The sequence below is a fragment of the Octopus bimaculoides genome, chromosome 30 (genome assembly GCF_046866305.1).
Source record: "Octopus bimaculoides isolate indiv1 chromosome 30, ASM4686630v1, whole genome shotgun sequence".
Taxonomy (NCBI): Eukaryota; Metazoa; Mollusca; class Cephalopoda; order Octopoda; family Octopodidae; genus Octopus; species Octopus bimaculoides.
The window spans coordinates 7,988,086-8,015,585 of record NC_142957.1 but is presented as its reverse complement, the minus strand read 5'-3'; the positions used below and the strand labels follow the sequence as shown (position 1 = coordinate 8,015,585).

At 38.6% G+C, this 27,500-nt stretch overlaps 1 protein-coding gene across 7 annotated transcripts in view; it reads left to right on the top strand.

Annotated features, from left to right (window-relative positions):
* Nucleotides 1–5,466: 5,466 nt before the first annotated feature.
* The window catches only part of LOC106883682 (inactive peptidyl-prolyl cis-trans isomerase FKBP6), a 110,065-nt gene continuing 88,031 nt past the window's right edge, over nucleotides 5,467–27,500 (top strand). The window contains exons 1-14 of one of the 7 annotated variants that reach the window (XM_089346259.1): nucleotides 5,467–5,567; nucleotides 11,454–11,556; nucleotides 12,852–13,067; nucleotides 14,629–14,718; nucleotides 15,762–15,893; nucleotides 16,958–17,028; nucleotides 17,203–17,262; nucleotides 18,417–18,476; nucleotides 19,968–20,165; nucleotides 20,909–21,018; nucleotides 22,739–22,824; nucleotides 24,030–24,123; nucleotides 24,908–25,034; nucleotides 26,247–27,242. In XM_089346259.1, coding sequence (XP_089202385.1) covers nucleotides 5,550–5,567; nucleotides 11,454–11,556; nucleotides 12,852–13,067; nucleotides 14,629–14,718; nucleotides 15,762–15,893; nucleotides 16,958–17,028; nucleotides 17,203–17,262; nucleotides 18,417–18,476; nucleotides 19,968–20,165; nucleotides 20,909–21,018; nucleotides 22,739–22,824; nucleotides 24,030–24,123; nucleotides 24,908–25,034; nucleotides 26,247–26,339 — 1,458 coding nt within the window. In that variant the 5' untranslated portion in view covers nucleotides 5,467–5,549 and the 3' untranslated portion in view covers nucleotides 26,340–27,242. Of the gene's footprint in view, nucleotides 5,568–7,205; nucleotides 7,442–8,242; nucleotides 9,079–10,740; nucleotides 11,223–11,453; nucleotides 11,557–12,851; nucleotides 13,068–14,628; nucleotides 14,719–15,761; nucleotides 15,894–16,957; nucleotides 17,029–17,202; nucleotides 17,263–18,416; nucleotides 18,477–19,967; nucleotides 20,166–20,908; nucleotides 21,019–22,738; nucleotides 22,825–24,029; nucleotides 24,124–24,907; nucleotides 25,035–26,246; nucleotides 27,243–27,500 lie in introns of those variants that run through there. The other 6 variants (XM_089346258.1, XM_089346257.1, XM_089346263.1 and 3 more) reach the window with 6 other exon arrangements.

Sequence of the window (27,500 nt, the reverse complement as noted above, 5' to 3'; positions counted from 1 at the left end):
ACTGAAACAAGTGAAAGAGTAAAAGAGTATATGTACACCACACACATCCAAGTATATGGGTATATATATACACATGAATATATACATATTTATGTATATACACCGATTGACATTCATGTATATAATGACCATATAAATAGCCTTTCACAGATTTTAGGCGAGACTGTTCCCAGTGATGTGTATGTGTATGTGTGTGTCTGTATGTGTGTATGTGTGTGTCTGTATGTGTGTATGTGTGTGTCTGTATGTGTGTATGTGTGTGTCTGTATGTGTGTCTGTGAGTTGAGAAACTAGGACAGGTTCAGGACCTGCTAGCTCTGACATTTAGAATCTCTGTCATTATCCTTCTCTCTCTCTCTCTCTCTCTCTCTCTCTCTCTCTCTCTCTCTCTCTCTCATGCACACACACACACACACACACGAGAAAATGAGATATGGAGTGAGGTTAGACAGATAGAGAAAATATGTATAGATAGATGAGTGGATAGATAGATAGATAGCTAACAAGATAGATTGACTGAAAGAATAATGGATAGATCAATAGAGAGGCAAACATTTAGATAGAAGATAGAGGGCGATAAAAAGATTGATATATATATATATATATATATATATATATATATATATATATATACTCTTGTTTCAGTCTTTGTAAGCCTGGTACTTATTCTATCAGTCTCTTTTGCCGAACTGCTAAGTTACGGGGGCATAAACAAATATATACTCACACATATCTGTCTGTCTATCTATCTATTTATCCATTTATCTATCTATTTATCCATCTATGTATCTGTCTATCTATCTATCTATCTATCTATCTATCTATCTATCTATCTATCTATCTATCTGTCTATCTATGAATTTAACAATCCATCTATCTCTCTCAATGTCTGTCTGTCTATCTATCTATTTATCTATCTATCTACCTATCTATCTCTCTATCTCTCTAACTATGCACACACGCACACACACACACACACACACACACACTTACACACACATATCTAGATAGATAGACAGCGAGAGAGACAGTGAGGGAGAAAGAGAGAGAAAAAAAAAGAGAAAGTGGTGTATAGATATACAGATAGATAGATAGATGAAGAAAGAGAGTTGTGGAGGAGAGAGGGAGAGAAATGATAAATGATTTCAGGTCACATTCCTCCTCTGTTTTCTGTTCTTAAACTCAGCTTTCAAAGGCCTGAAAGGCGTGTTTTTCTGGCCAAAGTGTTATCATGCTGAACATCAGGCCATACCTAATGGTAGGTGTAGGATTTCCGACATTCAATTTACATTGCTGTTATTGGCACAGCTTGAAGAAAGGAAACTTGATTGATTGCAGCTACTTGAAGAAAACTGTATACATACATATATATATATATATACATACATATATATATGGTGAGAGGGATAACTCCCTTGGCAAACAGGACACAGTCGTGTGTCGATAAGCCAGCTGGAGGAGATGTCCTCCTGGGGCTAAAAGCAACAGTAACATCCACCCCTAGGGGTCAGCCACACTTAAGTGGCAATATACTACACTTTATCGTGCAGTTACTGTTAATACTTCATTTAGAGAATTAACATTGCTTGTTTTCACCTTTTCAATATCAGTGAAGAATGTCACTGGAAAAGAAGATATAAGATTTTGCCAGGTTTTTCTCTCTCACCAAGGTCATCAGCTGTCGAACGCCGAAGAAGGGAAATAACCCTGAAATCCGGATACGTTCGTGCTGCTGGTCGTGGTGAGAGGGATAACTCCCTTGGCAAACAGGACACAGTCGTGTGTCGATAAGCCAGCTGGAGGAGATGTCCTCCTGGGGCTAAAAGCAACAGTAACATCCACCCCTAGGGGTCAGCCACACTTAAGTGGCAATATACTACACTTTATCGTGCAGTTACTGTTAATACTTCATTTAGAGAATTAACATTGCTTGTTTTCACCTTTTCAATATCAGTGAAGAATGTCACTGGAAAAGAAGATATAAGATTTTGCCAGGTTTTTCTCTCTCACCAAGGTCATCAGCTGTCGAACGCCGAAGAAGGGAAATAACCCTGAAATCCGGATACGTTCGTGCTGCTGGTCGTGGTGAGAGGGATAACTCCCTTGGCAAACAGGACACAGTCGTGTGTCGATAAGCCAGCTGGAGGAGATGTCCTCCTGGGGCTAAAAGCAACAGTAACATCCACCCCTAGGGGTCAGCCACACTTAAGTGGCAATATACTACACTTTATATATATATATATATATATATACTCTTTTACTCTTGTACTTGTTTCAGTCATTTGACTGTGGCCATGCTGGAGCATCGCCTTTTTAGTCGAGCAAATCGACCCCAGGACTTATTCTTTGTAAGCCGAGTACTTATTCTATCGGCCTCTCTTGCCAAACTGCTAAGTTACGGGGACGTAAACACACCAGCGTCGGTTGTGAAGCGATGTTGGGGGAGACAAACACAGACAAACATACACACACACACACATAAAATATATATATACGACGGGCTTCTTTCAGTTTCCGTCTACCAAATCCACTCACAAAGCTTTGGTTGGCCTGAGGCTATAGTTGAAGACACTTGCCCAAGGTGTCATGCAGTGGGACTGAACCCGGAACCATGTAGTTCGTAAGCAAGCTACTTACCACACAGCCACTCCTATGCCTATATATATATATATATAGGCAGTTCAGCAAAAGAGACTGGTAGAATAAGTACTAGACTTGCAAAGAATAAGTCCTGGGGTTGATTTGCTTGACTAAAGGCGGTGCTCCAGCATGGCCGCAGTCAAATGACTGAAACAAATAAAAGGATATATATACGTATATATATGTGTGTGTGTGTATATATATATATATATCGTCGTCGTTTAATCTCCACTGAGGACTGGTGAAACCAGATGGCTACACCAGGCTCCAACATATATACGTACATACATATATGTACATATATACATAAATATATATACTAGACTTACTACCCAGCATTGCCCGGGAAATTATTCACGGAATTGTTTGCCAGTTTGTAGAATGGGAATTCTTGGTACTTAAGCATGTATATATATTTAACCTAACTTCTGAACTTATTTAATTGGAACTTTCCAAACAATAGCAATCAATTTTAATGAGTAGAAGCTGTTTTTTAATAAGCTTCATCCGGAAAATCATGTTACTTTTGTTTCAAAATGAAAGAGTGAAATATGTGTGAATGTGTATATGAAATGGACATGCGTGTGTGTGTTTGAGTGAGTGTGTGTGTGAGAGAGAGAGAGAGAGAGAGAGTGCCACTTATACATGAGAATTATACTTATACACACGGTCATTCACCCCCTCTCCCTCTCACACAAACAGATGCACACATACATACAAAAATGATGTACACATAGGCGTAGGAGTGGCTGTGTGGTAAGTAGCTTGCTTACCAACCACATGGTTCTGGGTTCAGTCCCACTGCGTGGCACCTTCGGCAAGTGTTTTCTACTATAGCCTCGGGCCGACCAAAGCCTTATGAGTGTATTTGGTAGACGGAAACTGAAAGAAGCCCGTCGTAGTAAATGAGTATATGCCTATATATGTACAGGTATGTGCATACCGACATCCACCTGTATGTATAGGTGCACATCTGGGTACAGGACATTGCAAACAAAACGTAGACGAGAAAACACACAAGCCACATAGAGAACATTCTTCTTCATCAGCTACCCCCGTTTCAACACCGGCGTTTCGAAGAGGTGGGCAGGGTTAGGGTTGGGGTTAGGGTTAGGGTGATGTGTGTGTGTGTGTGTATGTGTATATGGTTGTGTGTCCGTGTTTGTCCCCCCCCCAACATCGCTTGACAACCGATGCTGGTCATTCGTGGCCTTTTTTTTTGTCTGTCAAGTTACCAGATGTCCTTACAGTTTTGGGAAGTTACACTTGAGACTGTTTGATCTGGTTACACCCCAAAATGTCTAGGCTAAGTGATTTTTGTAAGAAAGTTAGCGAATCTATATGACAGCAAAGGCAAAAACTGGAATACATGGTACACAGTTACAAATACAAGCAACAATAATATAACAACAGGTGTCTTTCAACTGACAACGAATTAAATTGAGCTGGCATGTTGTGCTTCTATTCCGTTTTTCTGTTTTCAAAGTGACACACACAACCACTGATTTTTGACTGGCCATACTTCAAATTATTCTTTAGCACGAGAGTTATTTCCCTTCAAAAATCCATACGAGTTATATCCCTGATTCCGCAAGTTTTGTCAATGATCAGGTCGCAGCCCCAAAGCAACGAAAACATTTTGGCAAATTAAATTTGGCACTGTCAGAAGTGAAAGTAGAAAAATCTGACAAGGAACGTTACTGCTGGTTTGAGTTGATTCTTTGGCTACTGACAGCTAATACCATGACTGGCCGGAGCGAGCTATCTGTCTGTCTGTCTGTCTGTCTGTCTGTCTCTCTCTCTCTCTCTCTCTCTATCTATCTATCTATCTGTCACTCGAAAGTTATTGGAACAAATTTGACGGCACTGTCATGGTATTAGCTGTCAGAATTGAAAGTAGAACTGACAAGGAACGTTACTGCTGGTTTGAGTTGATTCTTTGGCTACTGACTAGCCGGAGCTATCTATCTGTCTGTCTATCTCACTATCTCTCTCTCTATATCTATCTATCTATCTATCTATCTATCTATCTATCTATCTATCTATCTATCACTCGTTCACCTCTGTTTGTGTCCGTAGAATTTATCAAATTAGAAAACGCAAATTTAATATAAAAATATATTTTCTGAAATTGCAAATTATTTAAAATATAAAAATATAATTTTCAACAGAGAGAATTTATCAAAATAGAAAACAAATGAAGTTTGAAGTTTTAAAATAATAGGATAACGCATGGATATAGGTGTCAAATTTGTTCCAATAACTTTCGAGTGATAGATAGATAGATAGATAGAGAGAGAGAGAAACAGAGAGAGAGAGACAGACAGACAGATAGCTCGCTCCGGCCAGTCATTGTATTAGCTGTCAGTAGCCAAAGAATCAACTCAAACCAGCAGTAACGTTCCTTGTCAGATTTTTCTACTTTCACTTCTGACAGCTAATACCATGACAGTGCCTTTATTTATAAAGTTTAAACTACGGAAACAAACGAAGGTGGACGAGTGATAGATAGAGAGAGAGAGAGAGACAGACAGACAGACAGATAGCTCCGGCCAGTCAGTAGCCAAAGATACAGATTTCAACTTAAACCAGCGGCGACATTCCTTGTTTGGATTTTTCTACTTTCATTTCTGACAGCTAATACCACGACAGTGCCCAGCAGGGTTCGCCACCATCCCCGGCCGGAGCCTCGTGGAACTTTAGGTGCTTTCGCTCAATAAACACTCACAACGCCCGGTCTAGGAATCGAAACCGCGATCCTATGACCGCGAGTCCGCTACCCTAACCAATGGGCCACTGCGCCTCCAATGATTTCATATACAGTAAAATATAATCAGGAAGGCTGAAGAGTTACTAAATCAAGGGGACATAACTAGCCACTAGTCTCGACCCTTATTTATCTGTTTACCATGGAAGGTCTTTTAAACGTAAGTCATCTCTACCCTTTTATTTTTCTCTTTATGTATCTTATTTTTCTCTTTATGTATCTTATATCCTGCCTAAGTCTATCTTAGAATCTATCACAGATATTCGCAACTATTAACTCGACCGTCTTTTCAAGTTACCGATTCTAAAATCCCTCCAGAAATCGTTCACCACGCTTACTTTTTCGCGGGCTTTAAACCCCTTTCCCCGGCTGGGATTTAAAATTAAAAAAAACATTTATTTATTCAAAATATTTACAGGGTTCCTCTGAGAAAATATAACTTCCTTTGTTTTAAACAGTTTAATAATTTTCATTTTATTCTCTACAATATTTGGTTGAGGAAGGATAATGTGTTTTTTAGATTAAAACATTTTATATATTATAGTCGTAGAAGTGGCACCTTGGGCACGTGTTTTCTACTATAGCCTCGGGCCGATCAAAGCCTTGTGAGTGGATTTGGTTGACGGAAACTGAAAGAAGCCCGTCGTATATATGTATATATGTGTGTTTGTGTGTCTGTGTTTGTCCCCCCAGCATCGCTTGACAACCGATGCTGGTGTGTTTACGTCCCCGTAACCTAGCGGTTCGGCAAAAAGAACCGATAGAATAAGTACAAGGCTAACAAAGAATAAGTCCTGGGGTCGATTTGCTCGACTAAAGGTGGTGCTCCAGCATGGCCGCAGTCAAATGACTGAGACAAGTTAGAGTTAAAGGGTTATTGCACTGACTAACAACGTGGGGGAGATTTTGCCATTGTTTCTAGCACGTGCGGCGACCACCTTCGTTTCTTAGTTTAATTGACATACTAATTTGTCTTGAACACCACATTAATGACTGACAAAATTATTTCATTAAATTCTTCACTGTTTTCAAAACTTAATTAAATACAGAGGTCCCGATCTATCTACGTAACGATCTAAAAGGGAGAATTAGTTTTAGGGTTACACATCCACACAGCGTACATTTAAAATGTTTTGTATGTAACACCTGTACTTATGTAGTACCGTTAAGGGATCTCTGTATTTAAGTAGTACCGAAATTTGTCCAGAATTCGGTTCGAAGGTGATGGGATGTTTTTCTTCTTTGATCTGCTTTGGGACAATGTTAAATAGAGCAGCACCTGTTGAAAGGGACAATAATTGTTTTGCAGTTTTATGTACGTGTTGTGACCCTGAATTGTGTGTAATAGACACATGCATTCATTTGCTCACGCGCACTCGCATTTTTTGTAGAATCACCCACTCACAACTAGCTAGCGCGGGTGCGCATTCGGGACCACTCTGCTTTAGTAGTACCATGTATATATATATATATATTTGTTTTGCAAGATTTTTGATGTGAAATCGTGTGTTGAAACAGATGTTGTTGTACTTGGGGACGGTCATATTGCCAGTTTAGCCAATAAAAACACACGCACTGTATATTTGGTGTTAATTTGCTTCAGCTTTATATTACATTAATCTTAATCTTAAGATTAATGTAATATAAAGCTGAAGCAAATTAACACCAAATATACAGTGCGTGTGTTTTTATTGGCTAAACTGGCAATAAAACCATCCCCAAGTACAACAATATATATATATATATACATATATATATATTAAGTGTAATATATATCCGGAAAGTAAGCACTCTCTAAAGCACAGAACAGTAAAGTCTATGTCTGGTTATATATATATATATATATATATATATATATATGTGTATATATATATACCGGAGTAAGCACATGAAATGTGCAACAAGGTGGAAAAAAAGAGTACTCAAATACCAGAGGTAGAGTAATATGCTTTATTTAAAAGACAAAAGTCTTTTGTTATATTTGTGGTCCACACTGACGAAGCTCAAGGTTGAATAACCAAAAGCCGAAACCTGGTTTGTGGATATCCGTAATCGCATAATATTTTTATTTGTGTTGTTAAATGTTTTAATTCGGTCTGTTTTCCTCGCATACTGTTTTTCTCTGTTATATTGGTGCGCTACGGTGGATTATTTCAGACTTGGCTCTTATTTCTAGCAGCTAGATGCTCATTAAGCATCATTACGATATTTCATAGCTCGATAAAGCTATCATAACTGCTTTCCACCAATGCTACTACTGGTGATATCATCAAATCTTGAATTTATCCACAGATGATATGAACAGTAGTAACATCTAACTTCAAATCTCAGTGTTTGAATATTTCATTTAAATATATATATATATATATATATATATATAGGGTGTCCACAAAGTCTGGGTACATGGAGTAAATAAAATCATGACCATAAACAGTTAAATATAAGAAATAATAATTTCTTAAAGTATGCGTTAATCCCCATGTGGGTACATGGAATAAATAAAATCTTAACATAACAATTAAATATAAGAGATAATAATTTCTTAAAGTATGTGTTAATCCCCATGTACTTTTGACTCGCGGTTAGGGTTATATATGTATTTGTGTGTATGTGTATATTTGTTTTGTGTGTAAATGTGTATGTGTATACACGTTTATGTATATGTATGCTTGTAATAATGGTCTTTCATCTCCTTGAAGCACATGCTGCTATCAAACGTTTAAAATATCTCCTGATTTATAAATAAAAGAAAGAAAAGGAAAAACAAAAGCAAACACTTCTCCCCTCATCCCTCGCTGTGTCGCCTCTTATCTATGTTGGCTGCTCCTTTTCTTTTTGGGTCATTCTTAATTGGCGATTGGCACAGTGGAAATTGCTTCCACTTCAATGCTACATTGCCTTCTTGCCACGTAGCTCAATCTGGAAATGTAGTGTTTGCCCACAAACAGCTGCGATTTTGCAGAGAATTTACCTTCCTTCTCAGCTTTTGGTCGTCGGACCGTGGTCATGCTGGGGCATTCGTCGTCATGAAGTGTTTCATTGAACAGATCGACCAGGACTTTTTTTTAAAACCTTTTTAAAAGCCTGGTACGTATGTATCGATTGCTTTTTGCCGAGCTTAACTTACGGGGACGTAAACAAACGAACACCAGTTGTCAAGCGGTGATGGAGACACTCACACACACACACACACACATGTTGGGCTTCCACACAGTTTCCATCTACCAAATCTGTTCACAAGGCATTGGTCGGCCGAGAACTATCGTAGAAGATAATATATGCCCAAAGTACTGCGCAGCGGGACTGAACCCAGAAACCACCTGGTTGCAAAGTGAGTTGCTTAACCACACAGCCGTATCAGTGATATTAACAAACTAATTAATGGAAATAATTGAAGTTATCAAAAATAGAAAGAGGGCATTTCGAAAATTCATTCCGTCAGTTGTAAATTGCTAATTAAGGATCGGCTGGCATTTGTAATTATAATTAACGAACAACTCTGCCTGAGAGGATGCATTTTGAAGCTCGCAGTGGAACTAGTGTAGACCTTTCAGACCGTGGTGTGTCCCCATCAAATATGGAGTGCGTGGTGAAACCGCCAAGGTGAACTTTGGCAAGTCATGCAGCTTAACTATGAGAACAAGTAACACATAGGCAGTCATTGATGTAAGGTAGTTTTTTTTTCCTGTACTTTTGGATATTTGCTTTATGTAATTTCTTTCACCATCTCCTTATATGTTTGCTTGTCTATCTCTCTCTCTATATTTCTCCATGTATTTCTCTCTCTCTCTCTCTCTCTCTCTCTATATATATATATATATATATATATAATAATATTAGGGACAAAATCCAAAATTACAGGTAAAATCAATTTATAAAAAATTAAAATTAAATTGAGCTTTATAGATAAAATATATATAAAAAATATATAATTTTAGGGAAATTAACCAAGTTTCAAGAACTCATCGATGAAAATCCACTATCACATATAGAAAAATTAGTAATTAAAAGCACAATAAATGAGTATAATATAAAACAAAATAAATATCATACTCATTTATTGTGCTTTTAATTATTAATTTTTCTATATGTGATAGTGGATTTTCATCGATGAGTTCTTGAAACTTGGTTAATTTCCCTAAAATTATATATTTTATATATATATATTAGTTTATGTATATATTATTATTTCAGTTAAAAAAAACCTTGACAATGTAAATATGTTAATAGTTACAATGGGTAGCAAAAATCACACAAAAAAAACAGGATATCACATCTGTTTTATATGTAGAGATACCAAGTTAAAGCGATGCATTTTGAGTAGAGATGGACTATATGTAATCTGAACCTTCCCCCCCCCCCCTATTTATTAATTTTTTTTTACGGAATCCCACGTTTTAGGCTATGGAGATTCCGATTCTGAAAAAAAAATTTTTGAAAAATTTCAATCCCCCCCCCTCCCACCAAGCAGGCTATTTACATGCTAGAAATAACAGCCAAATCTCACAAAACTAGTGTTAGGGTTAGGCTTAGGGGTTGAGTTAGGGTTAGGTTTACCCTGTGGATCTATATAAGAACCTGCGGGGGGGGGGGGGGGCGAAATTTTGAAATTGAGATTTTCGAAATTTTTTTTTCAGAATCGGATTCAACATAGGATTCCGTTAAAAAAAAAAACAAAATTTAAAAGGGGGGGGGGTATACCCAGATTACATATACTCCATCTCCACCAATACGGATAATAACAATAAATGGAGCAAAACGCATATAAAAAAGGAACTTTTTTTTATATGCGTTTTGCTCCATTTATTGTTATTATTCATATATATATATATATATATATATATATATATATATATATATGTAACAAAAAGGCAGGATGTGTGTGTGTTTGTACGTGAATGTAATTTATGCACATCCACAAATTAGCACGCAATGTCGCTCCAATTTCAGGAGTACATTCGTCATGACCCTAGCTGTATTTTCGTCATGACCCTAGCTGTATTTTCGTCAAATTTTCAAGCAAAATTTTTAACAAAACTTTTTATAACTAAAATTTAGCGCAGGAGTGGCTGTGTGGTAAGTAGCTTGCTTACCAGCCACATGGTTCCGGGTTCAGTCCCACTACTTGGCACTTTGGGCAAGTGTCTTCTACTATATAGCCTCGGGCCGACCAAAGCCTTGTGAGTGGATTTGGTAGACGGAAACTGAAAGAAGCCCGTCGTGTGTGTGTGTGTGTATATGTTTGTGTGTGTGTGTGTTTGTCCCCCCCAGCATCGCTTGGCAACCGATGTTGGTGTGTTTACGTCCCCGTAACTTAGCGGTTCGGCAAAAAGAGACCGATAGAATAAGTACTAGGCTTACAAAGAATAAGTCCTGGGGGTCGATCTGCTCGACTAAAAGCGGTGCTCCAGCATGGCCGCAGTCAAATGACTGAAACAAGTAAAAGAGTAAACAAAAAAATGGCGTAGAGTAGAAACAGACGTAACTTGATATGAAAAAAGTTGAGGTATGCCTACGCACACACACACACACACGTGTATAGGCAACCAGTGAACATGCCAGTCAATCAGGTCAATGTGCAAATTTTCCAGTTGCTTAGGAATCAGTTCAAGTCTGAGTGTTAGTTCTTTTTCCTGCCACGACATGTTTACTCATCTATTGATAGACAAAACTGATTTTTTAAACAACAGGACAGGTCACTAAAAGGAATACAAGAGGATCCGACACAGCTGTGTGTATGTGTGTAATTATGTGTATGTGTAATTGTGTGTATGTATATAATTAATAGTGACAGAAGAAGTATTAATATGGAAAGGTAATATTTATTCCCCATTTTAAGTGTGTGTGTGTGTGTGTGTAGCTGTAGAAACTCTGCCAAATCAGATTGGAGCCTGGTGTTGCCATCTGGTTTCACCAGTCCTCAGTCAAATCGTCCAACCCATGCTAGCATGGAAAGCGGACGTTAAACGATGATGATATATATATATATATATATGTATGTATGTATATATTTCTATTTATGTGTGTTGTAATTTCTCTTTGACAGGCCAGTGACAATAAGATGGAGTTGAAAGATGCAATCAACTTATCAGATCTTCGAGAATGCTCCGAAGCCATGTTTGAACTGAAAAAAAGTGAAATTCAACATGGTAGGTCACATATTTTGTCCTCTATCTATATATTACACCTGCCCTTCATCTTACCTGATCATATATCTGTCAATACAGTACATCACGTTAATGTAATACTTCTGTCTCAGTTTAGTATTTCACTTATATATCTCACCTGGTGATGTGCCTCAGTTGTCCATCTCATTTATATATGTGTATATGTGTATCTATATATGTGTATGTATATATATTTGTGTATGTGTATATATGTATGTATATATGTGTATATATGTATGTATATATATGTGTGTGTATATATATGTATGTGGATGTGTGTATATATACGTGGATGTGTATATATATTTATGTGGATATTTATATATGTATGTGCATATATATATATATATATGCATATACATGTGTGTGTATATATATGTGTATATATTTAAACATATATGTGTATATGTATATACATATGTGTATATGTATATACATATATATGTCTATATGTATATGTTTATACATGTGTGTGTGTGTGTGTGTGTATATGTATATATATATATATATATATGTGTATATATATATATATATATATATATATATATATATATATATATATATATATATATACATATATATACTATAATGGAGAAAGCAATTATTAAAGAGTTGACCATATCTGGAAATATTCTTGTAAATTCATGTTCTAAGAAATTTCCTGTAACTTTGATCTCTCAACCATGTGGTTGGTAAGCAAGCTACTTACCACACAGCCACTCCAGCGCATCGTCGTCATCGTCATCATTTAACGTCTGCTTTCCATGCTAGCATGGGTTGGACGATTTGACTGAGGACTGGTGAAACCGGATGGCAACACCAGGCTCCAATCTGATTTGGCAGAGTTTCTACAGCTGGATGCCCTTCCTAACGCCAACCACTCAGAGAGTGTAGTGGGTGCTTTTATGTGCCACCGGCACGAGGGCCAGTCAGGCGGTACTGGCAACGGCCACGCTCGAAATGGTGTATTTTACGTGCCACCTGCACAGGAGCCAGTCCAGCGGCACTGGCAACGACCTTGCTCGAATATGTATGTATATGTGTGTGCGTGTGTCTATAGATATATGTATATTCATTTTACACGATCGTGCTTGTGTGTGTGTGTGTGGTATGAACATGTCTCTACATGTATATGTCTCTACATGTACATGTCTCCTTCAACATACACACACACACAAGAGAGAGAACTTGCATAGATGTAGGAGGCAAAGGGTTGTGGTGGGAGTAGGTATACGGATGTCTTTCTACACAATCTGCTTATCTTTCTGCTTCTTCAGATTCTGAGCTTCAAGACCTGGAAGGTGGGGACCACTGGAATCACGAGGACTTCAAGAACTTGTACAACGATATAGCATTTGACGATGACATCATCACAATGCCATACGTAGAGCAAGCTCTCAACATGACCGACATATCTGGAGATGGAGGTGTCCGCAAGACCAAGGTTAGGTCTGGACAAGGCCCTCTCGTACCATCCGATGCTGTCGTCCAAGGTAAGCTCACCTCACCTCTTTCAGTTTTACACACACACACACACCTGCACCTAAATATGTTCTGTGCAGCTAAGTCAGGATGCTAACAGAATCGTTAGCATGGGCAAAATGGTTGGCGGCATTTTTGGATCTATTTTAAAACGGGGGCCACATTTTTCATTAATGTTTTTTACGTAGTGTTTTTGGTACGGAAAGACTTTCAAACTTCGTATACTTATCTATTTTGTGTTATAGAACAGAAAAATATTTTTGTATTCGAATTTATTTCATGTAAAAAATTGTCTTATTTCGATAATTTCAACCAATCACTGACAAGTATTCAGTTGTTTACATTTACTCCTTTGGCTGATTAAGCGATGTAAAGCGTATTTAATCTCCATACCTTCGTTTTATTTGCTGTTTTCATTTTAAATTTGCTTTAACCCTAACCTTAGGGTTAGGGTTAGGGTTAATTGTTTCAGAATCGTTTGTTTATGTAGTCGGCACTTAATGTATATCGGCTGAATGGACGTCAGTGATTGGTTGAAATTACAGAAATACGACAACTTTAACATGGAATAACTTATGGATTTCTTTTTTTTTTAAGAAGACTAAGAGAAAAAGATGTTTTAAATGACACATTCTACCAGTGTTCCAAGTTTCAAAGTGTTTCGTTAATGAAAAATGTGGCCCCCGTTTTAAAAAAGATCCGCATTTTGTTAATCTTTACATTCTGAGTTCAAATTCCCGCCGAGGTCAACTTTGCCTTTCATCCTTTCGGGGTCAATAAAATAAGCACCAGTTGAACACTGGGGTCAGTGTAATCAACTAGACCCCCTCCTGGCTCTAGAATTACTGGCCTTGTGCCAAAATTTGAAACCAATATATGTACAAGTGTGGTTGTGGGATAAGAAGTTAGCTTCTCAACCATAGCTCTGGGTTCTGTCCCATTGCGTGGCACTTTGGGCAAGTGTTTACTACTGTAGCCCCAGGGCAACCAAAGCCTCTTGTGAGAAGATTTTGTAGACGGAAACTAAAAGAAGCCTCCCATATATATATATATATATATATATATATATATATATATATATATATATATCTTTATATATATATGGCACCATGATGGATTCTTTTTATATGGTACCAGCACAGATGCTTTTTGCATGGTACTATCATGGTGCTTTTTATGTGTTCAGGACAAGTGTTTTATGTGGTACCAACACAGTTGCTTTTCATGTGGTACCAGCACACTTGCTTTTCATGTGGTACCAGCACAAGTGCTTTTCATGCGGTGCCAGCACAGGTCCTTTTTATGTGGTGCCAGCACTCTTACTTTTCATGTGGTACCAGCACAAGTGCTTTTCATGCGGTGCCAGCATGGATGCTTTTTATGTGGTACCATTGTGGATGCTTTTTATGTGGTACCATCATGGATGCTTTTTACATGATACCAGCTTGGTGCCCTTTTATATGGCACCTGCACAGGTGCCTTCTACATGACACCAGCACAATAACAAAAATGTTAATCCTTAAGCAAGACAAACCACTTTAATTTGTACCCTTTTCCCTCTTTCTTCCCCAGTGCATTACACGGGGTTCTTTGAATTTGCTGACGAACCTTTCGATTCCAGCAGACTGAGAGGGGAAGTCTTCAAGTTCCGACTAAGAAAAGGTAAGTTAATACTTCATCGTTCTAATGTATCTTTGTATGTTCCCTAATCTTGTCATGTATTCTGGGCTGTTGTTGTTGTTTGATCCCAGGCTATCCCTGATCCCAGTGGTTAGGGGAGCGGACTCACGGTCATAGGATCGCGGTTTCGATTCCCAGACCGGGCGTTGTGAGTGTTTATTGAGCGAAAACACCTAAAGCTCCACGAGGCTCCGGCAGGGGATGGTGGCGGAACCCTGCTGTACTCTTTCACCACAACTTTCTCTCACTCTTATTTCCTGTTTCTGTTGTGCCTGTAATTCAAAGGGTCAGCCTTGTCACACTGTGTCACGCTGAATCTCCCCGAGAACTACGTTAAGGGTACACGTGTCTGTGGAGTGCTCAGCCACTTGCACGTTAATTTCACGAGCAGGCTGTTCCGTTGATCGGATCAACTGGGACCCTCGACGTCGTAAGCGACGGAGTGCCAACAGCAAAATCCCTGATCCCGTAATCTTATGATCAAAGTTCTTGTCTGCATGGGTATTATTTATTGCAGCTGTTGCCATCAGAGTGCAACAGATAGCTCCAGGTATTGCGTCCTACATTTTCACTCATTCCTAATCCTGATTTGGTACTTTATCGACCCCGAAAAGAGGAAGTGTCGACCTTGTCACTTTCAGTGTCATGCCAAATCTCCCTATGTGAAGGGTATGCATGTCTGTGGAATACTCAGCCACTTGCATGTTAATTTAATGAGCAGGTTGTTCTGTTGATCAGATCAACTGGAAGAGGATGTGACAAGACTGACCCTTTTTTTTTTTTTTTTTTTTTCCAGGGTCTAGGTAAAACGTCCAGTGTAGAGACCCAGAATAAAATTAAGTTTGAAATGTTGACACAAGGCCAGCAATTTCAATGCAGGGTGGGGAGTTGATTGTTTCACCACCCCCGGTACCCGAAGGGACAAGTTGACCTCGGAATAATTTGAACATAATGATGCGTTGATGAAAGACATGGCTCTTGGCTCTTCCTAATTTATCATTCCAATGATATTCTGTTCATTACAGATATGGTAATCCCTGGCTGGGTGATAGCTGTGACCACCATGCAGGTTGGAGAGCTGTCGCGGTTTCTAATCAGCCCCGAGTATGGATTTGGTGACTTTGGTTGTCCACCTAGGATCCCCAAAGCCATCACAGGTCAGTATTTCCATTTATTGAATTTTACCATTTTGGTGCCATCAATCATGTGATAGAATACTGATTTTCATTGAGTCAATCACTGGTCGATGGCAATTGTTGATGTTGCATGACTTCCGGTTATGGAAGTCCTGGGGCCGATTTGTTCGACTAAAGGCGGTGCTCCAGCATGGCTGCAGTCAAAAGGACTGAAACGAATAAAAGTATATATATATATATATATATGTGTGTGTGTGTGTATTTGAGTGTATGTATATCTCAAAGCTGTGAGATAATGCATTTATCTCACATTCATTAATTCGTTAATTAAGTCACGTTCATTAATTCAAAAGAATGTGAACAAATGAAACCTTCAATTTGACAAAGAAATCTGGGAGGGTTAACCACCATCCATCAAGATTGACTGCTATTTCTAGCATCGGATCTTTTTTAAAACGGGGGCCACATTTTTCATTAATGTTTTATGTAGTGTTTTTGGTACGGAAAGACTTTCAAACTTCGTATACTTATCTATTTTGTGTTATAGAACAGAAATATATTTTTGTATTCGAATTTATTTCATGTAAAAAATTGTCTTATTTCGATAATTTCAACCAATCACTGACAAGTATTCAGTTGTTTACATTTACTCCTTTGGCTGATTAAGCCATAGCTTCGTTTTATTTGCTTTTTTCATTTTCTTTTTTTTTTCTTCGTTTTATTTGCTTTTTTCGTTTTAAATTTGCTGTTTTACCCTAACCCTAACCCTATCACCGATAGAATTGTTTCAGAATCGTTTGTTTATGTAGTCAGCACTTAATGTATATCGGCTGAATGGACGTCAGTGATTGGTTGAAATTACAGAAATACGACAACTTTAACATGGAATAACTTGGGGATTTCTTTTTTTTTTTTTAAGAAGACTAAGAGAAAAAGATGTTTTATATGACACATTCTACCAGTGTGCCAAGTTTCAAAGTGTTTCGTTAATGAAAAATGTGGCCAGGTTTTAAAAAAGATCCCTAGCATCTCCCGTCTCCCTCCACAGGATCTCAAATATTCCTTTCTTCCTTTCTCTCTTTCAGCTCTCTTTGAGATTGAACTTTTGTCCTTTGTCGAAGACGCTGGCATTGAAGATTATTTTCAAATGACTGAAGTAAATATATCTTCTCTTTCTCCTTTTCATTTTTTTTCTTCTTTTCATTTCTTCTCTTCCATTCTTCTTCTCTTTCTATTCATTCTGCAGTTTCATTAATTTCTATTCATCCTTTGTTTTTTGTCTAGTTTTTTTTTGTTCACTTTTTAATTTTTCCCATTTTTCCTGTTCCAGGAAGAGAAAAGCCAGATTCCATTCGACCAAATCCTAAAGATTGCAAATATGGAGAAATCGGTAAATAAACCTCATAGTTATACACACATGTACACTCAATTACATACATTCATATAGTGTCTGTCACTTACGTGTTTCACTCATTGGACTGTGGCCATGCTGGGGCACCATCTTGAATGAATCAACCTCTGTACTAATTTTTCTTATAAACCTGGTCCTTATTCCACCAGTCTCTTTTTGCCAAACTGCTAATCACCCCAACACTGATTGTCTAGCGGTAGTAGGGGGGGACAAACATTGACACAAAGACACCAACATGCATAAACACACATACACAACAGGTCGCCAAGTAACTTGCTGAAGATCCCTCAACTGGGAGGAGTAGTATTGATGCACAGAAAAGTATCGTGTATCATATACTCTTTTACTTGTTTCAATCATTTTTGACTGCGGCCATGCTGGAGCACCGCCTTTATAGTCGAGCAAATCGACCCCAGGACTTATTCTTTGTAAGTCTAGTACTTATTCAATCGGCCTCTTTTTGCCGAACTGCTAAGTTGCGGGGACGTAAACACACCAGCATCGGTTGTCAAGCGATGGTTGGGGGACAAACACAGACACACACACACACATATATATATATACACATACATACGACGGGCTTCTTTCAGTTTCCGTCTACCAAATCCACTCACAAGGTTTTGGTCGGCCCGAGGCTGTAGTAGAAGACACTTGCCCAAGGTGCCACGCAGTGGGACTGAACCCGGAACCATGTGGTTGGTAAGCAAGCTACTTACCAAGGATTAATTTCTAAGAAATTAAACCCATTAGATTTCAACCGGAAGTATTTATCATTGTTACCAGGAGCTGGTGTGCCAATCGTTGTAAAGTCGATCGGTCATGAGTAGACGACGACCTGTAATTAACGATATTAATAATAAGGATTATCATGAAGTTGCTTAGCATTACCTTTAATTCTTTTAATATGTACACAGCTTTACATAGACCAACACGTGTTCAATTGCACCGATTAGTAACCATTGCAATTGCAACCCTACTTTAAAACCGGTGCAGTTTCTTTAGGGTCTTTATTTGATATCCTTTTATTTGGCTTTTTAAAGATTTTCTTTTAATCTACTCTGCGTTGCATAATGTAGGGCTGTCCGTTAAGTTAGACACGAAAAATCTCCATTTCTGTTTCTTTTTCTTTACAGTTTGGTACAGAATTCTTCAGTGCCAAGAAAATTCGAAAGTCTTACAACAAATACCGTTTGGTAAGTGCTGTTATGTTGTTGTTGTGACGTTGTGAAATGGCCATCTTTTGGTGTTGGGAGGCAACTGTCTTGTGATTGTGGTGTTGTGAGGTGATTATGTTGTGGTTGCGGCATTGTGAGGTGGCCATGTTTTGGTGTTGTTAGGCAGATGTCTTGAGGTGTTGGGATGCAACTGTCTTGCGATTGTGGTGTTGTGAGGTCGTTGTCTGCTTGTTATCGTGTTGTGAGGTGATTATGTTGTGGTTGCGGCATTGTGAGGTGGCCATGTTTTGGTGTTGTTCGGCAGATGTCTTGAGGTGTTGGGAGGCAACTGTCTTGTGATTGTGGTGTTGTGAGGTTGTCTGCTGTTGTGGTTGTGGCGTTGTGAGGTGGCCATCTTTTGGTGTTGTTAGGCAGATGTCTTGTGATTGTGGTGTTGTGAGGTGATTATGTTGTGGTTGTGGTGTTGTGAGGTGGCCATGTTTTGGTGTTGTTAGGCAGATGTTTTGAGGTGTTGGGATGCAACTGTCTTGCGATTGTGGTGTTGTGAGGTCGTTGTCTGCTTGTTATCGTGTTGTGAGGTGATTATGTTGTGGTTGTGGCATTGTGAAGTGGCCATCTTTTGGTGTTGTTAGGCAAATGTCTTGAGGTGTTGGGAGGCAACTGTCTTGTGATTGTGATGTTGTGAGGTCGTTGTCTGCTGTTGTGAAGTGATTATGTTGTGGTTGTGGCATTGTGAGGTGGCCATCTTTTGGTGGTGTTCGGCAGATGTCTTGAGGTGTTGGGAGGCAACTGTCTTGTGATTGTGATGTTGTGAGGTCGTTGTCTGCTGTTGTGAAGTGATTATGTTGTGGTTGTGGCATTGTGAGGTGGCCATCTTTTGGTGGTGTTAGGCAGATGTCTCTTGGTGTTGGGAAGCAACTGTCTTGTGATGGTGGTGTTGTGAGGTCATTGTCTGCTTGTTATCGTGTTGTGAGGTGATTATGTTGTGGTTGTGGCATTGTGAGGTGGCCATCTTTTGGTGGTGTTAGGCAGATGTCTCTTGGTGTTGGGAAGCAACTGTCTTGCGATTATGGTGTTGTGAGGTCGTTGTCTGCTTGTTATCGTGTTGTGAGGTGATTATGTTGTGGTTGTGGCATTGTGAGGTGGCCATCTTTTGGTGTTAGGCAGATGCCTTATGGTGTTGGGAAGCAACTGTCTTGTGATTGTGGTGTTGTGAGGTCGTCTGCTGTTGTGGTTGTGGCGTTGTGAGATGGCCATCTTTTGGTGTTGTTAGGCAGATGTCTTGTGATTGTGGTGTTGTGAGGTCGTTGTCTGCTGTTGTGAGGTGATTATGTTGTGGTGTTGTGAGGTGGCCATGTTTTGGTGTTGTTAGGCAGATGTTTTGAGGTGTTGGGAGGCAACTGTCTTGTGACTGTGGTGTTGTGAGGTCGTTGTCTGCTTGTTATCATGTTGTGAGGTGGTTCTGTTGTCTCTCCTAACTAATCCTTCCTTCTGCTGTTCCCATTGCAGGCCCTTCTGGTGCTTGACGAGTATGTGCCGTGCAACAGCGAAGAGGAACGTCAGATCCAAGAGTTACGCCTCTTGGTTCTCCTAAACATGGCCCTCTGCTGTCTCCGTCTCAACAATGCTCCCAAAGCCATCACATATTGCCAGAAAGCTCTGGCGATTGACAAGAACAACGCTAAGGCGTTTTACAGATTGGGACAGGTAAGTGGGTGTATATACGTGTGTGTATATAAGGACAGGTTGGTTAGGGTATGTGTATGTTAGGATAGATAAGGTATAATATATATATATATATATATATATGTATATACATATATGTATATATATGTATTTAATGTAACCTCGTGCACATCGGTGGCGATTTTTTTCTTCCTCCGTTTTTCCCTTCTTTGAACTTTCCTTGTTTCCGACAAAGAGCTCCTCCCGAAACGTCATACTCTCTCTCTTTCCTTTCCTGAGCGTCTAGTAACACTATCCGTATCACGTCCTCACTTTGTTGTTTTTTTGTTATTGTTTTTTTTTAAAACATATATATATATATATTTTTATATGTATATGTATATATATATATGTGTGTATATATATATATATATGTATATGTATATGTATATATATATGTGTGTGTATATATATATATATATATATATATGTTAAAAAAAAAACAATAGGAAGGGCATCCAGCTGTAGAAACTCTGCCAAATTAGATTGGAGCCTGGTGTTGTCATCCGGTTTCACCAGTCCTCAGTCAAGTCGTCCAACCCATGCTAGCATGGAAAGCGGACGTTAAACGATGATGATGATGATGATGATATATATATGGACATGTATGTGTATACAGATGTATTTGTGTGTGTCTGTATTAACCTAATTTATAAACTAATGAATGTGTGTTTTGAGATTTAGCTACTATGTCTAGAAGGCTGTCTGTTTGTCTCCTTTTGCAGGCATACCAGATGTTGGGCAAGTACAACGAGGCAGTCACCAACCTAAAGCTGGCTCAGAAGCTGCGACCAACAGATCCGAACGTTTCACAACAACTACAGAAACTGCACAGGTGAGTTAGGAGGGACCAGGGTTGGCACAAATGGGCTGAGGTAGGGCGGACTATACTCGAGGATTTACGGTAACATTTGACAGTAATCTGAATGCTAAGGGGTTAATAGTGTATCTAATGTATCCTTCCTTGTTTAGCCCCAGGTCAGTCCTGATCCAGTAGACCTATGATTGAAGATGTTCCAGCTGTGATTGTCCTGTCTTTTATTCAGGCATAGTGTATCTAGGACTACATTATCTAATGTGTCCTTCTTTATTGCTGTTTAGCCCTAGGTCAGTCCTGATCCTGACTGACCTATGATCAAAGATGTTCCAGCTGTGACCGTCCTGTCTTTTATTCAGACATAGTGTATCTAGGACTACATTATCTAATGTGTTCTTCTTTATTGCTGTTTAGCCCTAGGTTAGTCCTGATCCTGACTGACCTATGATCAAAGATGTTCCAGCTGTGACCGTCCTGTCTTTTATTCAGGCATAGTGTATCTTGGACTACATTATCTAATGTGTCCTTCCTTGTTGTTTTGCCCCAAGTCAGGTCTGATCCAGACAGACCTATGATCAGTGACGTTCCAGCTGTGACCATCCTGTCTTTTATTCAGGCATTGTGTATCTAGGACTACATTATCTAATGTGTCCTTCCTTGTTGTTTTGCCCCAAGTCAGGTCTGATCCAGACAAATCTATGATCAGTGATGTTCCGTCTGTGACCACCCTGTCTTTCATTCAGGCATAGTGTATCTAGGACTACATTATCTAATGTGTTCTTCGGTATTTTCGAGTACTGTTAGATAGAGAATGTGACCATCCAGGCAGAATTGTTTTATGCCTGCCAACAGGTGATATTCTAGTCCAGGGGTTTTCAAACTTTTTGACTTGCGGACCCCTTTATATTTCAGGCTTTACCTTAGGGATCCCCTTATAAACACTTATGAAATTTATACATAAATATTTGCTTAAAATAACATATTTTTACATTTATTTATTTAACAGTATTTAACAAATAGGTTTATTGTCAATTAAAAGATTTCGATTAAAAAAACATATATAAAATCAAATTGCCCATAAAAAGTATTTGCTGTCTACGGATCCCCTGTCTTGTCCTTGCGGACCACAGTTTGAAAACCCCTGGTTTAGAGTCAAGATTTGGCTGCTATTTTCAGCATGGCGGTATCTCTTAGATCAGGGGTTTTCAAATTTTTTGACTTGCAGACCCCTTTATATTTCAGGCTTTACCTTAGGGATCCCCTTATAAACACTTATGAAATTTATACATAAATATTTGCTTAAAATAACATATATTTTTACATTTATTTATTTAACAGTATTTAACAAATTAACAAATAGGTTTATTGTCAATTAAAAGATTTCGATTAAAAGACATATAAAATCAAATTGCCCGTAAAAAGTATTTGCTGTCTACGGACCCCCTGTCTTGTCCTTGTGGTCCCCGGACCACAGTTTGAAAAGCCCTCTTCTAGTCATGTGTTTTTGAGTACCGTTCATTGGCTAACAGAATCGATGCTCTGCTACAGCCTGTGTAGCAGCCGTGACATTGCTCCTCTCAAAATCACCTCGTTTGTGACGCGGTTCTGCTTGTCGACCCTCAAGGTCTTTCCGAGGCACCTCAGAAGAGCAGGGCCACCCGTACCTATCGGTAAAAACTACATACCCTCACGCTCACTCACTATGTCTTTCTCTCTCTTTCTTTCTCTCTTCCCTCAGCGATGTCCTCCAATACAAACAAGACGAGAAAGCCATGTACAAGAAAATGTTTTGCCAAACCACAAAGAAATCGCAGTTGTCTTTATGTAAGTATTTCTGGATCTTCCCATTGTTGTTCTTGTTCTTTGTGCAGTTTGATGTTTAAACCCTAGGTCAGTCTTAGACCACCAAACCTGTAAGCAGTTGATCCAACATGTAAGCAGTAAGCAGTTGATCAAACAAAATGCAGTTCACAGATCTATCGTTTCATACATAATAGGAACCTAACTGTCTACACACCACACACAAACACACACATGCACATATATCATGGTTCTGGGTTCAGTCCCACAGTGGGGCACCTTGTGCAAGTGTCTTCTACTATGGCCGCAAGAGGACCAGACCCTTGTCAGTGGATTCAATAAGATGGTAACTATATGAAGCCCATCTTATATACTCTTTTGTTCTTTTACTTGTTTCACTCATTTGACTGCGGCCATACTGGAGCACTGCTTTGAAGGGTTTTAGTTGAACAAATCAGTTACATTTTTGAAGCCTAGTACTTACTCTATTGGTCTCTTTTGCTGAACTGCCAAGTTACGGGGACGTAAACACACCAACATTGGTTACCAAGCTATGTTGGGGTAACACACACACTTATATATATTCTTATATGTTATATATTCTTTTATTTGTTTCAATCATTTGACTGCGGCCATGCTGGAGCACCGCTTTTAGTCGTGTAAATCGACCCCAGGACTTATTCTTTGTAAGCCTTGTACTTATTCTATCAGTCTCTCTTGCCAAACTGCTAGCTGACAGGGACGTAAACACACCAGCATCGGTTGTCAAGCGATGTTGGGGGACAAACACAGACACAAACATATACATACATACGTGTGTGTGTGTGTGTATATATATATATATATATATATATATACAACGGGCTTCTTTCAGTTTCCGTCTACCAAATCCACTTACAAGGCTTTGGTCGGCCCGAGGCTATAGTAGAAGACACTTGCCCAAGGTGCCACGCAGTGGGACTGAACCCAGAACCATGTGGTTTGTAAGCAAGCTACTTACCACACAGCCACTCAGAAATTTATTTTGTGGAACTATTTTTCGGATATATTCTGTATTCTTTTGTCATATGACGCCAGTGTCAACCTGGATGGTCACATCTGGAGCACTTTTGTTACAGGTCCAATGCATCAAGGCTGGTCTTCGGCTAGACGACAACATAAACAGCAGCAGCAATTTTTATTCATTTCTAAGATCTCTGTCTCCTCTTTTTTTTGGTTTTCTTGTGCAGTTCCTTCAAATCGGGAGAACATGGTCCAGGAATCGGGCGAAAAAGTTGTTGAAGTTTCTGAAGAATTTAAAGAAAATGTCAACAACTACCTTAAGTGAGTGTCTTGTTGCTTACATTAGGGTCATCATCATCATCATCACCATCACTATCATCATTGCCACCACTGTCATCACCACCATCGTCATCGTCATTGCCATCATCATCATCACCACCACCACCACCATCATCATTATTTGACCCTTTAGCATTCAAATTACTCTGTCAAATGTGATCCTTATTTATTCACATTGTTTTGAATTAATCATAGATTATCTCATAGCGTTCAAATTTCAATGATATCATCATCATCATCGTCGTCGTCGTCGTTTAACGTCCGCTTTCCATGCTGGCATGGGTCGGACGATTTGACTGAGCACTGGTGAAAACCAGATGGCTACACCAGGCTCCAATCTGACTTGGCAGAGTTTCTACAGCTGGATGCGCTTCCTAACACCAATCACTCCGAGAGTGTAGTATCGGGGGTTGATAAATTAAATACCAATGAAATACTGGGGGTCGATGTAATACTAGTCCCCTCCCACGAAATTTGAGGCACTGTGCCTCCAATAGAAAGGATTATTATTATTATTAAAGCAATGAGCTGGCAGAATTGTAAGCATGTTGGCAAAAATACTTAGCAGCATTTTGTCCATCTTTGTTCCGAGTTCAAATTCCGCCAAAGTCAAGTTTGCCTGTCATCCTTTTGGGGTCAGTACCAGTCAAATACTGGGGACAGTGTAATCGGCTTACCCCCCCTCCCTCACAATTACTGGCTTTGTGCCGAAATTTGGAATGAATATTATTATTATTATTGTTGTTATTTACTTTTGTTATTGCAGGAACTTTCTCTCAGACAATTGCCGGAGTGAATGTCCAATGCCTGCCTCCAGCATGACCGTGGCCGAGATAGCTTATGTCCTAGAAATAGTCGATGATATGAAACTCATAGCTGTACAGACTGGTTCGGTGAGTTCAGTTGGCTTCTTAAATATCATGTCACCAGTGGAGCCCCTACCCTCATCGACAGATCATTCCTATCACATGTTAACCCTCTCCTAGATGTTCTGGTACATATGCTTTCCCTTGCTGCAGCGAGGTGTGAACTGAGGTAATGTAGAATACAGTGTTGTGTGACAGAGACACTACGGTGAGAGATAAATCTCCTCCTGGATAAGATGCCAGTCTATCATGCTAACATTCCCCCAGATGATCTGATACCTATTATTCCTTACATGTTAAGTGTCCCTCCAGCTCTTCTGTTATTGTATTTCTGTTGTAATACACATTTGTTTCTATTCATCATCGTTTAACATCCGCCTTCCATGTTAGCATGGGTGGGATGGTTTCACAAGAGCCAGTCAGGCAAAAGCCGGCACTAGACTTCTGTGACTATTTTGGCAGGATTTTTACAGCTGGATGCCCTTCCTAAAACCAGCCAACTCAGCAGAGTGGACTTGGTGCTTTTTATCGGGCGCAAGCGAGGGCAGTTTTGGCAAGGCTTTTACAGTCGGATGCCCTTCCGCACACCAAACACTTTACAGTGTGGACTGGATGCTTTTAAGTGGCACCGGCACTGACAGGGTCACCAAGAATTTGCAAGACAAAAAAAAAAATCTTTCAAGCCGGGAGTGGGTATTGGAGGAGGTGATCTTGTGTTGGATGACAAAAGGTTAGAGTGAGACAGACAGAGAAACAGGTGTCTTGCTGTAGAGGAAGTACAAGCTTAACTGGCCAGAGAGAGGGGTTAGGAATGAAGACAGAAATAGGTGTACTACCGCAAAGGAAATACATGGCTACCCAACCTGAGCGAAGCGCATGAAAGTAACTAAACAATTTACTAAAATACTTTTGTCGTTAATTAATCTGGTGTTTAGAACATAAATTACCATGATTTAACGAGGGAATATTTTAATTGGGATCATTTTTCAACAGGAAATTCGTATTATGGAAACAAGGGCAGTTTCAATGAGATTTCGTATTAAAAGGAGTGTTGGTCGTAAGTGGATCTCAAGTTAGTTTTAAGTGTCTTATTTCTGTGCAACCTCACTTTATTTACTCCCCAGCCCCACTCTACTTAGTGTTTAACCTCACTCAAGATAGTGTACAGTTCCACTCAGGTGACTCTCCAGCTTCACTCCACTGATGTCTGTCTTCTAACTCTCTACTCCTCTATTACAGGGTGAAAACATTCAGATCGAAATCCGCAAGAACAACAACAACAAGACCAGCAACAATAGGAAAGTGAAGAAGCGTGAAATGGTGTGGAAGTAATTTGCCATGAGGTAGGGGACGCACAGACAGGCAGGCAACTACGATTACACATCTCCACACATACATGCTTACATATGCATACACACGCGCATGTGCGTGTATATATATACAGGGTGTCTACAAGGTCTGGGTACATGGAGTAAATTAAATATAAGAAATAATAATTTCTTAAAGTATGTGTTAATCCCCATGTGGCTACATGGAGTAAATAAAATCATAACATAAGCAATTAAATATAAGAAATAATAATTTCTTAAAGTATGTGTTAAATCCCCATGTGGGTACATGGAGTAAATAAAATCATAGCATAAACAATCAAATATAAGAAATAATAATTTCTTAAAATATGTGTTAATCCCCATGTGGCTACATGGAGTAAATAAAATCATAACATAAGCAATTAAATATAAGAAATAATAATTTCTTAAAGTATGTGTTAATCCCCATGTGGCTACATGAAGTAAATAAAATCATAGCATAAACAATCAAATATAAGAAATAATAATTTCTTAAAGTATGTGTTAAATCCCCATGTGGCTACATGGAGTAAATAAAATCATAACATAAGCAATTAAATATAAGAAATAATAATTTCTTAAAGTATGTGTTAAATCCCCATGTGGGTACATGGAGTAAATAAAATCATAGCATAAACAATCAAATATAAGAAATAATGATTTCTTAAAGTATGTGTTAATCCTCATGTACCCAGAGTTTGAGGACACCCTGTATATTCACATACATACTCACATATAATGTATGTATGTGTGTGAATATGTATATATATGTATGTATTTTTGTGTATGTCTGTGTATTAATATATGTATGTATATACATACACACACATAAATATATATACACACACATACATATAAATACACACATAAAGATCTTTTACTCATTCCATCTATTTTATTAAGACTGTTATATATATATGTATGTATGTATATATATATATGTATGTATGTATATATATATGTATGTATATATATATATTATTTTTTAATTTTTATTTGATTTTTTTTTTTGTATATATATATATATATATATATATATATATATATACAGATAAATGGCGATAAATCAATCAGTATATTTATTCACTGCAAAAATAAGCATTGATCTCTTACAGCTGTTTCGATTCTTACTTTACAGATTCTA